The 14,471-nt window shown below is 37.1% G+C and overlaps 1 protein-coding gene across 1 annotated transcript in view; it reads right to left on the reverse strand.

The window, feature by feature from the left end:
- The window catches only part of COL5A2 (collagen type V alpha 2 chain), a 144,362-nt gene that overhangs the window by 36,937 nt on the left and 92,954 nt on the right, over nucleotides 1-14,471 (reverse strand). Inside the window, exons 9-18 of the mRNA XM_004426722.3 lie at nucleotides 13,908-13,952; nucleotides 12,870-12,923; nucleotides 12,396-12,449; nucleotides 11,261-11,314; nucleotides 8,260-8,313; nucleotides 7,244-7,297; nucleotides 6,106-6,150; nucleotides 5,564-5,617; nucleotides 2,621-2,665; nucleotides 1,441-1,494 (exon numbers count right to left, since the gene is read on the reverse strand). Of these exons, the coding sequence (XP_004426779.2) occupies nucleotides 1,441-1,494; nucleotides 2,621-2,665; nucleotides 5,564-5,617; nucleotides 6,106-6,150; nucleotides 7,244-7,297; nucleotides 8,260-8,313; nucleotides 11,261-11,314; nucleotides 12,396-12,449; nucleotides 12,870-12,923; nucleotides 13,908-13,952 (513 nt within the window). The remainder of the gene's footprint in view (nucleotides 1-1,440; nucleotides 1,495-2,620; nucleotides 2,666-5,563; nucleotides 5,618-6,105; nucleotides 6,151-7,243; nucleotides 7,298-8,259; nucleotides 8,314-11,260; nucleotides 11,315-12,395; nucleotides 12,450-12,869; nucleotides 12,924-13,907; nucleotides 13,953-14,471) is intronic.

Here is a 14,471-nt window from a genome sequence, read left to right on the forward strand (position 1 = left end):
AGAAGAGGGAACTGTTGTATAACCTGATTGCTGGTGAAGTCTTAACTAGATGCCACAGCAGGAGCAGAAACCGCTTTCTGCTAAGTCACAGTCCTGGGCATTGTGAGTATTCTTTCTTTAATTCTCTAGCCACAGTTCAGTGTGAGGGTGGAGGGTCTCACACGAAGAGAAAAGGATTTCACATATTTTGATCGGGGTACCTAGGAAGGTTGGGTCCTCCATGGCCAGAGTCAGTGGACCTCAGGGAGCAGAACAGACACAGAGGGGAAGAGAGGGAAATAAGTTCCCACCGCCTGAGTTCACAGTGAGCTCTCAGTGAAAGAAGGGACTGGTTAGTGAAATGACTTAGGGCATCATTTCAAAGCGGCTGCATCCCTGAGGCACAGAGTTTAAAGACAGTATTAGAAAGAGCCTAAAGAATAATTTGACTTGATGACTCTCATATTTGAAATGTCAGCTACAGACCTTTTTTTCCGGTTTGTTTCGAAGTTCAAACCCAATTTGAGTAGCACTGCTAACAAGAAGCCTGAACCTATATTGAGGGCATCCTCCGCATCAGGCACTATGCTAAGTGTTTGTGAAGATTATCTCACTTAATCTTCAACAAAACTCCATGAGAAAACAAGATGTGGAGAGGTGAGGTAACTGTCACGGCCGCAGTCGCTTTCGTACAGCAGAATCTGGTGAGTAAATCCCTTCTTCGAGATGAAGAAAATTATTGCCAAAGCGAAACTGGGTGTGAGGGGGTAATCAAATGTATTATGTTGTTTAAAATTTGAAAGTAGTGTTCTGAATTTATTCACTAATTTACCTAATATAATCTTAATAATCTCCTGCTGTAATCCTTGAATTTATCACGCAAAATATTGAGAGAAAGAACAAATTGTGACTCATACAAATGTAAACCATCCCAGCAGAATAATCCATTCCCATATGGAGAGCCAAATAGCCTCTTGTCCATTCCTTTAAAGGTTGTGTAAATGAGGGAGCAGGGGCAGGAGTGAAAGCCAGCATTGTGTGAGAGAACAGCCTTTTGACAACCTCTGATTTATTTTAACCTCCTATTGTTTAGAACATTCTGCTGTTTATTACTGCCAGGCACTGTATCCAAGAAGAGTTCCAATTCAGATTAAGCTCATTCCTTGCAGCTGTTAACAAGTGTCTGACATTAGAGTCTTAATGCAACAGATTCTTTCCTATTACAATTGTATGATTAAGTAATTCTCTTTTAATTACACAGTATATAGTAATCTCATTTTTTCATTTTCTTTACTTTTTTCCCTACCATAATGGACATTGAGAATACTCGACTCTTTCCTTAGTTAAGAGCAACCTCCATATTCTTTAATTAATGAAATGACCTTCTTCACTTTGGGATTCATGTAATCAAGTAATTCCTATAATTCATGTAATCAAGAGCTAAACGTATTAACATCTTACCTTCATCCCAGGATTTCCCGGAAAACCAGAAGAGCCAGGTATCCCAAGGGGACCCTTTCAAAAGAAACCAGAAAAGTGATCAGACATGTATTTTAATCAATATCTAATTAAGTCATCTTTTATTATTTGACAACATTCTGTATTTTGACGCATAATATAAGAATAATCCACTTTGCACTTTAAAATCACAAAGCTAATAATGTAACTTTTATAAGTACCTTCTAACATTGACATTAAATAGTGCTAAAAGACATGTCCACATGTCCAGTGGTATTAAACATAACAGGATTTCCTAGTTGTAGCATATAAGATTAAGTTGGTTACAAATACAAATTCTTTGCAACAACTGCTTCTTGAGAGAGGTACTTTCTTTGCATTAATCAAGTAATAAAGATAGTGTTCAGAAAGTTATGTTTTGTACCAAAGTCTAGGACTGCACTTTATAAAAATGATGCTTAAGAGTCATCTGGATATTTTAGAGTGATTTTTTTCAGGCTAACAAGAAGCGGCTATTTGTCACTATCCTACATTTGGGAAGGCACGTAGTGAGTTTAAACCATTGATTTAAAGGCTGGATTTAAAGGAAATGAGTGTAAGAGGAATTCCATTCCAGATTATCCTGGGTCTTCTTTGACGGCTGTATTTTAATTCCATCAGTTTTGCATTAATAAAAGCCCTTTTAAACTTACTTATTTTTTCCTCCTATATTTTGTTTCTTTTTTATGAGTGACAAGGGAGAAGAGATCCTAAGGGCAAATAATTTCAAATCCGATTTACCCTCCTAGTATTTCCCTGAGCTCATCATGTTTTTCATCTATCCATTCTATGAACCATGCTATATTCTTGCACATTTTAGATACTCATCTTTCAAGACAGCTTGAAAGCTGCTCCTCTTTGAGTCTTCCTTGACATTTTCCTCTCGCTACAGGTATAGGTACTTTCTCCTCTTATGTTCCCATACCTCAAGTCACATTCTCTATTACAATAACAATAGCAGTATACAACAATATTAATTGATACATCTCTCTTCCTTGATAGACAGGTCAATTTTCAAAAATAAGTGCTGTGTGTTTATCATTTTCTTACTCCAAGTGTCTAGGACACAGTAGGTGCTCTTTAAATGTTAAGAACTGTACAAATGGAAGAATGAATGAGTGAACATGAAAGTAATACAACTCACCATTGGCCCAGGTTTTCCAGGCATACCGTGAGCACCTCGTTGTCCCTAATTAGGAGGAAAAGAGACAAGATAGAATAATATTACATTTTTTACCGTATTTGCTCATAATTCACTTGTTTTATAAAAATTTCCATGTTAAAAATTGAAGAATAAATATGAAAGTTAGCTGACGACAACCTTAGCTGGGTTAATAGCAATAAAAATACACATTTATACAACACTGGTAAGTAGTAATAAACACATCTATCCTTAGAGCAATAAGAAAGAAAAATCAAGATTGAAAACATGAAACTGATTAAAATAAATCTTTTTACTTGAATGTATCACCTGCTGCCAAATGAGCTCAAAGACAATGAAATTTTGAACATCTTAGTCTTCTTAACAGCCAGTTTAACTCAGAGGAGGAAAGCACTCCTTATAAAAACAAAAAAATAAAGCACACACGCACACGCATGTACACACACACACACACACACACAAGGAAGTTAAGAGGTGGCGAATGCTGTAGGTGTCACCCAGATCTCCTTTCAGCACTGAAGTAATCATTCTACCACTGCTGGAAGTATTATAAGCTGATGGCTCACAGTTGAGACTCTTCTCATACATCTGCCCTCAGCTAAAAGCAGTTAGCTCTCCCAAGGTTGTGCCTCTTCCATGGTCAATGCAGTGGTATAAAGGTTTGGCCTCCATTCAAGACAAGTCCAAAGAGCCATCCCAGCTCCATAGTTTCCATGGAACTGAGGACTCAAGGAGACCGAGGTCTCTGTTGCAACTGTAAGACAGTTTAATTTCTCCCTCTGACAAACCGTGCTTCTTTTATTCATTTCTTCACAGCACAGTCTCTGAGAGCACTCCTCAATAAATTTCTTGCACACAAGTCTCTGCTTTGACGCTGTCTCCTAGGAAACCTGACCTAAGACTTTAATACTATTGGCGCCAGAAGCAGTACACAAAAGCAGACTCTAAAATGGAAATTTTAAGCTGGATTCCTCACTGACCAGCTGCTGATAGACGAAAAATGGATCACTCTTCACGTGCTGTGGTGATGCAGTGGTAAATTTGTCTCCAGTGGTGAGCTGAGACAGGGCACAAATGTAAGCGAATGGGCTATGGGTGTAATAGCTCAGGAATTCGAGAAGTTTTAGGGGAAACGACAATTATAAAGTTGACGGAATTGCATGGGTCTGTTGAGTGAATCCATTGGAGAAAGACATTGAAAGGCTGATGGTGATTGATCATCAATATAAGGCTCCTTGGCAGTATTGAAAAATACTACCATCTTCTACAAAGATGGGAAGAAAAAGCTGAAGATCAGGCCAAGGATTTAATCAGGTTTAAGAGCTCTTGAGAAGGTTGAATTCTAAAACATGGAAAGTCTGCTATGCCATGGTCAAGACCCTTGTTTGGAAGGAATGGGACTCTGTAATTTGGCACTGGGACATCTTAAGAACTTTGAAATCTCAGATACCCTGAAGCCTATGGGCCTGTTGATGTGGCCCATTCCCACCTTAACAGCTTATACTTCTCCCTTGCTTAAAGATGGTACAGAAGCCTCTACTTTACCAGACAATATATGCCACCACCTACCACCTGCCCCTCCTCTCTTGGCCACCAGACCAATAACTAGCAACATCACAAAATAACCGGGTTGAGAAAGTGCTGTTTCTGAAAAACGACAGAGGAGACTACACACCAAAGGAGGTACAAGTCCTATACATCAAGTAGAGGCAAGATCCAAGAAAGAATGTGTCGGACTAGGTCCTAAAGGTACTGGATCGAGAACGACAAGATGTAAAGTTGGAGAACTTTAATGATATGGGAGCACTCTCCCATGATACACATTTAACACCCTGATAAAGACGTTGGGGGATGGTGTTAACATGGTAAATGGTTCTTGAAAACTTGGAAAGAGCAATGGCCCACACTAAGTGAGGTAGAAATGCCAGAACTGCTTTGGCAGATGGCAGGAGAAGGCACAGATAAGTAAATATACTAGAATGGATATATTATGTAAGGCTGCATAAGGCAACAGCTGACTATATTCTACAATATTCTCTACATTTCCAGAGGATACTCTGCTTACCAAAGTGATAAAGATTGACCTATTGAGAGAGTCTCACTTCTCCCGAACCAGGGCCCTGACTTTGGTACCATTGAGAAGCTCTAAGGTGGTTGTCTTCTGTGGGGTAACAGTAGGGGATGCTGTAAACCTGGGATTCCTAAAACTGATGGGAATGACAGGAGCTCGAAACAATAGAGGGCAGGTAGTAGTTTTTAATTGTTAAAAGCAAAGTGGGTGCAATATAATGAACTGCAAGTTCAAAGTATTAGCAAGAGTAGTCTGACCCTCAGAGAGCTGTGAAGAGAATTAATAGAATAGGCCCCCCACCTAGGTTCAAGGTACATGGGCAGACAGCAAGGGTATCTCTTTAATTTAATTTAATTTAATCTCTTAAATTAAAACAGACCAAGGATAGACGGTCAGGAGACTCAGATCTTCTATAGGGTACATTCATAGTACTTGCCTTTTAAGATTGATGAACATGACGTAAAGATGCTTGGAAGAATGCTTGGCATATAATCAGAGTTTGATAAATGTTACCTATTACTATAATGCTATTTCTATTCCAAAGTCTATGTTTTTTCATGTACTATATTCCATGCTGCTATATGTTTTCATTATTTTCTTAATTTCTGTGTTAAAATAAGTAGGCAACAAATGTACTATGGTTATGCAAGATGTTAACAATAAAAGAAGCTAGGTGAAGCATACACAGGAACTCTCTATACTATCTTTGCAACTTTTCTGTAAACCTAAATTTATTTCAAAATGAAAAGTAAAAAAACAAAATTAAATTAAAATGTAGGCAACCAGTACTGCTTTTCTCATTTAAAAAGCATGTTCAATAAAGCATTTGAGAGAGTAGAAATACACATACTTACAGGAGAACCCTGTGGCCCAAGCCTCCCTCTCTCTCCTGGCATTCCCCTTGGTCCCTGTAGATGAGAGAGAAAAACCATCTACTGAAGCATCTTATTTGAACTCTAGGGTAGTTTGATTACACCACTCAATCCAATTGAGACTCCATATAATTGTCTACCAAGCAATAGTATTTTGGGGGGCAATTTTGGGTTTGAAAAACTCTCCACCTGTGGAGATACATACCCTATACCACTCACCTAAATAGATCCCACCTAACCTAACTTTAATGGGCTGAATATGCAATAATCCTGAATTGGATCAGTGAATACAGAAAAAGAATAAGGGCAATCAACAGTTAAGAAAAATAATGAAATGGAGGAAGCCTTTTCTATTTGAAGGGTACAATTCTTACAGTGTGCTTGCCTGTCATCAGCTTGTAATCAAGATTATTTCACCAGCTAACATATGTTCTCCATGTCTTTATTTTTTTTTTTTCATTTAAACATTCTCTGAACATAATCTAAAAAGCAAAGCAATAACAAAGAATTAAATTGATACCTACCATAGGTCCCATGGCACCCATTGGACCAGTAGGGCCAGCTTCACCCTAAAGTAAAAATGAGATCACATTACAACATGAGAACCTACTTTTGATATTCACATCATTTTGTTCCATGTGTGTATCCTTCTAAAAGCATATTTTCAAAGTGGGCATTTGAAAGGCATATTTCAATGAAGGACCTCAAAATTCTATTGTATTATCTTTTCTCAAAATGCAATAGAAATTTAGTTTCTATAGAAGTAAGTCTAAAATAAAATTGGGGATTTAAACAAGATTGATAGAACTATCACACCTAGCCACATTGTTTATGTCTGATAATACTTTAGGTCAAGAAAAACTTTACAAAGCTAAAAGTGACTGTAATATTCCTTTAAGATCTGTTATAGGAAGCTTAGAAATAACAATTTTGAAGCCAAATGCTTTTCCACTTATGTATTTCATGATATTTCTCACTACAAAGTCCTCTGCACTTCCTTGATATTTTCTCTCCCTCTAGAAACATAAATACATTTTAAGAAGAAACAATGGCCAAAAGGCTTGGAATTAAAAGAGTACTGAGTAATGGGGCTAATGAACCATCTAAACCTCTCAGATATTTTTTTGTGTATGTGAGGAAGATCCCTGAGCTAACATCTGCCAATCCTCCTCTTTTTTTTTTTTTTTTTTTTTTTGCTGAGGAAGACTGGCCCTGGGCTAACATCCGTGCCCACAGCATGGCTTGACAAGTGGTGCGACGGTGCGTGCCTGGGATCCGAACCGGCGAACCCCAGGCCGCCGCAGCGGACCGCACGTGCTTAACCGCTTGCGCCACCGGGCCGGCCCCATCTCTCAGACATTTTTAAAGAAAAAAGAGTGAATGTGTTTTAGAGGGTGGATGTGTAGTGCCATCGTCACGTACAGACAGCGCCCACCCTGCATTGGCAGAAACCCAGTGGCTATTCTTGGCAGCAAAGGTAGGTCATGTCACGTATTCTGGTAGATCTATTGCCACTCATCTATGAAAAATTACATTTATCTACTTTATTTTTTTCTATACTCCTCTTTCCTCCAGAATTAAGATAGTTCTGGAAAAGTTTTAGGCACATGAAACAGAACTGAAATGCCATAGCAAGGTTATATGGAGGCATCATACAGTCACCTTGGAACCAGTTCCTCCAACTTCACCTTTAGGGCCTTCCAGACCTTTGTGTCCCTGAGAAGAAAAATATCAATTTGTATTTTAATGTTTTTTTGATTCTCAGATGTGTAAAAGAAGAACCAAAAGTAAGCTGACAGAAAGTGCCTTATGAAAACAGATCTAAAATTTAAAGTTGTCATTCAAAATGTTTCCAAATTCTCAACATTTTTTGAAAGTCTATTCAAAGAAAATTAAAGGAGTTTCCCCCTGTAAGTAACATTTTCAATTTGCCGTGTTCTCACCTTTCAAATTTTTGTGACTTCATAGAAATTTAATTTATAGCTACAAATAAAGAACTTACAGTGGCTGTAGAGAAAACAAACACTTATAGAGTTTATATAATTATAAAATATGGGTTATATCCAAGCGTGATGTTCAAAATATTTAATAACTAGTACAGCAGCAAGCATTCTAAACAGAAGCTCAACCACTCAAAACAGAGGCCAACCAGTGGGTACTGAGTGAATATCAGCCATACTTTCAGATAGATGGATACATAATTTCCATATCTGCATACAATATACAATAGTTACATACTAACTATCTTGAGTCATAAAGAGAGAAGCATTCTATGGCCTTCCAAGCCTGGGTGGATGGGCCCCTCCTGTGATCTAGTGCACTCTCTGGTATCATTTCACTTAGTCCACTATTCAATAGTTGCCTATTTTCTTAACTGTATCCCTTATTAGCCTGAGGCTGAAAGCCATAGACATTTCTTGTTTATCACTGTGTCCTCTTTTGTAGCACAATATCTAGTTCATAGTAAGAACTCAAAATGTATTTGTTTAAAGAATCAAATAAAATTTAAAGGAAATGTAAAAAAGCATTGTGATTCTTGTAACCACAGATGACTACTGCAACCACAGCCAGTTAAAGATAATTGATAAATGGAATTGTAAAGATTTTGAAGATAATGCTCTCAAGACCCTACTCAGTAAGCCATAGTATCTGAGAGGATTACAAAGGATTGAACTTACTCGGTGACCCTTCAGGCCTGGAAGACCAGGAGCCCCAGGAAATCCTCGAGCTCCCTGTGGGGAAAATAAAAGACAAAAAACAGATAAGGCGTTTCAGAGTCATTAATAAAAATAGGAAATTGTTTAATATCCCTTTTTCCCTAAAAATATCTGATGCATAGTTTTTCTCCAACAAACCAAAGAAGAGAAAAAGGAGCAGTATACTTTTATCCATCAAAATACATCTAGGTAATAAAAAATTAGCAAGGGAAATACACTGTTAGGAATGGAAACATAACTTACACAGAGACATGGATTAATGCCAGGTATTGATTTGATGATATTTTCAAATTCTCAAATGATATAACTGTGTATTATAATTAGTAGCAAAAAAAAAAAAAAAAACACAACCAAAAAACAAGAAAATACATCTGAATCAATATGTTCAGTGTCTGAACCAACTAAGCCAAGGTATAGGAAAAACATCAGGAGAGGAACTTGAGGAAAACTACGCTTTCCCTCCTTTATATTGTGCTTTATTTGTGGTAGAAGAATAAGTGCATTTGCAGCAAGCCAAGGTGTTTTATTTTCTCTGAACTTCTAAATATTGACAGCAGAATATGATTAGAAAGACTACATTAAAATGTGATCAGAAATTTTTTTAATTAAAATGTTCAGGAGAAGCTTGTGGATCTGTGATTGTTTAAAAAACTAACTGAAGAAATGAAATATCCAGCAGAAAGGAAAGTCAAGAAATAGGAAAAGAAAGGAGTGGTTCCTTGACTCAATAATTTCTGTTAATCTTATGCATCTTTCACCTAAGTATATTGAATACAAAAAATAGATATCAAACACAAAATCAAATCCAAATGGTATGACTATTTTGAAACGATACTTGAAACTTTTTCCTCATACTCTCTTAAAACAGATAAGGACCCAGTGACTTAATTATTCACGTATTCTCGTTGCCCACATTGATTAGGTCTTGAATTGAATTCCATTACTACTGCCACCAGTAGACGGAGCACCTTGAGAGCATAGATTGATGCAATCAATTATTATCAATTATTATTATTAATCTGCATATCTCTGGCACTTAGCCTTATGCCTAATTAGTGGGCATGCAATGATTAATCATTAAATAAACAACTGAATAAAGAAATGGTTTAACATTTTTCTTAATACTCAGAGCGCTTTTCCTACTCCTTTCTTAAGGAACTTCTCTTGTGCTAGCACAATCTTACACAGATGGCAAAATCCTTCTGTTCTGCATTATCATAGCCTTCATTTACTGTTAATTAAATGAATGAGTAAGTCAATAAATGAACTCCATATGATAAAAGCAAAGCAATAATTCCTCTGTGACCTCTTGCAGAGAAAATGTTTCTGGAGTGTTTTGGGGGGGTTATCACAGTAAAGGCACATCAAACCATTTCTCTGAACAAATAAAGTTCCACTAATTCTTCTGTTTACATAGCCCTGCTTAGGAATCCTTTCACTTCAAGAACTCCCTTTAAGTTTTTCCACTGGAATGCTCCCCTTGACTGAGATTCGTCTTCCCTCCATCCTGAGCAGGAAACTCAGTACACATCCATCTAAGCCTATAGGAGAATTACTGAGCTATGTTACTTCAAATTATTAGTTAACTTTTGAGTTTTTGTGGTCTGCAAGGGAATTCTCATGAGATTACATATCTCTAGTATAACAAGAAAATGAACCAGATGTACTAGTGCTCGTAAAATGTACTCATTCTGCTGACCCAAGACTGTCATCACACCCCAATCACACATCATTGCACTGCACTTGCAGAGTGCATCTGTGACATGCTGGCAGGACACGCTTCCTCCCCATGGAGGCCATGCTGTGAATATGTGCAAGAGTGCAGCAGGACGGGAGGTTCAAGCCTGGATTGGTTGACATGGACATCTGTGCTAACGACTAAACCGCATGCCTTTGTCTGCACTGACTTTCCAGGCTGATGGGGGAGGACAGGAAAGAGACAGAGCAGGGAGCTGGGGGACTGGTTTTATATTTGAATCTCAATAATTCTTAGAACTCTGTAAATTCCCTTAAAAGATCAGCATTCATTTGTTTAAAAAAAATCTTAGCATTGAACCTCATCAATTTTCAGAAAGTAAGTGGAGAGTAATTCAGTACTGTTGGATGTATTGAGTGGCAGAAACATAAGGAAATTATAGGAAATATAGTAAGGAGGAGGCCGAATCAGTTTAGGGGATGCTGGACAAGGAGAAACTTTAAGAGCAGGAATATTAGAGGATTTTTGCTTGCTTATCATTCTCTGTTTTTCTCCATTGCCTGTGTAGCACATTCAAAGGGAAGGCCTATCAAAGTAATGTGAGTGAGGACAGCAAGGTGGCTTCAGAGTGTGGCCAAGTGGCCCAGGTCCTGAATTCTGGTGGAGTGGGTTGCCAGGGACCTGTCTTTGTAGTGAGCTAAAGAGGAAGAAAACAGCTGTGTTAGAAGCACTGGCGATTAGTGCATCTTGTCATAACATTTTAGGCCCCGGAACATCAAATGAGAATTCCAACCAACATTAGGGTTTGGGGAGCAGCCCAAGAAGCATCTTGTCCACAATTTATTGTCCCTAGCATATGAAAAACATGTCAATAAACTCTCTTTCAAGTTGTTGCATTTAACATGTAAATAATAAAAAATAAAAAATATTAAAAAGATAAAAAAAGATAAATGAGATTGAGATGTTTTAAATGTAAATAGGTCAGGCTGGTAACTTATCTGAAAATTGGATACTCAATTTAGAGAGAATCCATGTTAGGTTATAATTCTCTGGCTCTAGAAAGGTCATTCATATAGTGCCAGTGAAAGAAGAGAGTTGGAATTAACTATCACTCTGGCAAAATGTCCTGTTTCACAATGACAAAAGGAAACATATCTTGGTGATAGTGCCTAATGCACATGCAGACATGAACTACGAGTAAATTTCAATGTTGTTTATGTTTTGATGTTTCTCTTTAGGTGGTTGTATTGATAAGTATAAACTTACCGGAGATCCTGCAAATCCCACTTCACCAGGATTTCCATTTCTACCAGGTTCACCCTTTATGGAAAAAAAAACAAGATGAGGGGAAGCAAAGAGGGATTAAAATGTTCTCTTCTGACACTAGATGACAAATCAATTGTAGATAAAAAATCTTCTTTAGAAAGCTCATCCCAATGCTCTAAACAGTGTGAAAATGTGGAGCTCTACTCCTGATGTCAATCCATTCTAGCAAGTCAGTTTGTGGAGGTTTCATTAATTTATCCAGAAGAAGAAATGAATATAAAGTATACTGGTCTGACCTAGCTCACCATTTCATAAACATCAAAATTTACACACACAAATGCTATGAAATTCTACATCAACATGTGGCACTGAATTAAAAGAGTGTTTCTTAAAATACTACTTGCCATTTCTTTTCTTGTGATTAAAAAAATTAAGAATTATCAGAGATATTCTCTTTATGGCCAAATTCAATGTAACGTGTTTAAATAAACCTCATGACACACAAAGAGAAAAATATATACTTGGTTTAGTATCACACAGAAATTGATGGCCTACCCATGATCTCATCCTCGACTTTGGTACAACTAAGAAAAGAATCCAGAAAAGCACATCTGTTGTTGCACGCTGTGCTTTGATCACATGTTCTTAATGTTAAAATCTGAAGTTGAATTTTAACTGTAATTAAAGCCCAATCGAAGAAATGACTTTTTCAGCCTAGGAGAGCAATATTGACACTATCCTACTAATACATTTAAAAAATCCAATTGATGAAGACCTCATAATGATGTTTTGCCATCAGAGTAAGGTGTCTTTCCTTAAGATTACTTCAGAGATTCCACCAGCAAAGGTTGTAGCTATTGTGACAAAAATTCTAGCATCTCATGGAGAAATCACAATGGAAAACCTGAGGATTGCAGGGAAAGAGACAGTACCTAATAATATAACACCATCAAATTAAGAGCACTTTTACATTTTGTTAAATTCCATTCTGAGTTCTCTAGTTTTGATTGACTTTAATGGAAGCTAAAAGTGGGGGAAATGAACTGGGAACTAATGAATAATATTTCTGTTAACACGGTAGCCCCTTCTTAGACTCTTTTAAAATTTCAAAGCAAAATGAAGAAAGGCAGCTTACATCTTCACCAGGTTTTCCAGGAGGGCCCTCTGGTCCACGTGCACCAATTGGACCCTAATCACAAAACAAAACAAAACAAAAGGAAAAAAGAATATTTACCTATATTTACCTACACCTACCAAGGATACAATCCAAAATATTGTGGAGACAAATGAAAAATATCAGAGAAAATAGTTTTGTTAATATTCTGAATTTTATGTTGTATCCCTTCAATTATGTGCTCAGCAGGAAAAATGTTTAATTTCGCAAATGCAAATATCTCAGCACTGTCTGCTGACCATGTTCAAAGCCTCTGAATTTAAATACTCTGCCACAAGAAACATATAGCTTAAGCACCGTCCACAACACAGGGCTCCTGAACTGGACTGTAATTTCTTGCTACATTAGGAAAGACCTGGTTAAATAAATAACTCATGACATCATTACAATGGTGGACCCATATTTAACTGGGTCTACATGCTACTTGACATTTACCATTGGTCCAGGTTCACCAGGTTCACCAGGAGGTCCTGTAGGGCCAACGCCACCCTAAAATTGAGAACAAATTATACATATACAAATTATATATACAAACCAAAGGGAAAAAGAATACTAAATCCTATATTGTCTGCAGTATAGCACCATTGTTCAAACTGCTGGTTCCACCACTCTCCAGCTGTGTGACTTTGGGTGAGTTAATCTCTCTATATCTCAGTTTCCTACTCTGTGAAATGAGGATAATATGGTACCTACTTGATTAGGCTGTTACAGCTCTTCAGATAACTAACGCATGCTAAGAATCTAGAATGGTGTTGGCACAGAGTGAGTGTTCAATCAATGGTAGTTATCATCATGATCACCATCATCATCTACTTCTTCATCATCATCAACAATACATTTTCTAGTCACCAATGGCAGTAATATAAAACGGCTTAAAGTAAAACTCCACACACCTGATAATGACAATATGGTATCTTTGAATGAGCTAAGCATTCTTTTCTTTCTTTCGAAAAATTATTTCCTACTGCCTGTCAAATCGTTACAAAAATTAAAATAACTCTACATCACTATTTTATTGGTATTTGATAGGCTATAGAAAAAAAGTATAGCATTATGTTCTTTTGAAAGATTCCATGGAGTGATCACCTGGACTGTTATTTCTAATAATACCACGTGGTGATGGCCTTCTATGATCTGATTTCACAGCCTCAGAGTTGGCACATAACCAATTATGAGAATTCTCATCACGATATAAGATAATTATCTATTTCAGAAGCAAAGGCACATAAAAATTCTTTGTATTGTAGGTCAGTCACATAAAGAAACCAGATGATAAAACTTTAGCTGCATTAAGAAACTCTGAAAAACATACTGCATATATTTCTGAGTAAAAATTAATTGAATACAGCCCATTCAAAGTGAGCATCGCAATATGCAATTTAAAGGCCAGACAAAGCATCATGTCACAGAGACCTTATTTATATGTTTTTCTCATTTTTGCTACAGTGTGTAATTTAATTATAAAAGACTTACTTGCTGCCCTTGTAAACCTTGAGGTCCCCTTGGGCCAACAGGACCCTTGAAAACAAATGAAAAGAGAAGTTGCATAGTGTTCATGACAATTAAGTCAAACATTTCAAAAACATGGAATCAGCTTCAGAATCTGGAGAAGTGAAGCTTTGACAGTGGAAGACGATGACATTCTCCATGTGTGCTCATCTGGAATGCAGCTAAACGCAAGAAGATTAAGGCTTGGACAACATTTGGGCTGCGTTTATACACCTCCTCAGTGTCATAAAGAGAAATAAAGAAGATGCCTGTACACACTCACTGTCTCTGGGACGAGAACACTTGCATGCTTAAGAGGTGGTTCTGTGAAACCAGAACACCCGACAAAGGGAAAATCTTGGCAGGCACAACAGTTATCAAACTATCTATTTAATTCTTCGGCTTCACAGCAAATAACTCATAAATTAAATGAGCAGATTGAATTAAAGGCTTGTGAAACCATCAACAAAAATGACTAGATTATTTTAAATTAACTTTAAAATCATCTGGGGCACTGAGTTTTCTGGGTTATGCCTTTCTTTCATAACA

The sequence above is a fragment of the Ceratotherium simum genome, chromosome 9 (assembly GCF_057802395.1).
Source record: "Ceratotherium simum simum isolate JZ-2026a chromosome 9, ASM5780239v1, whole genome shotgun sequence".
Lineage (NCBI taxonomy): Eukaryota > Metazoa > Chordata > Mammalia > Perissodactyla > Rhinocerotidae > Ceratotherium > Ceratotherium simum.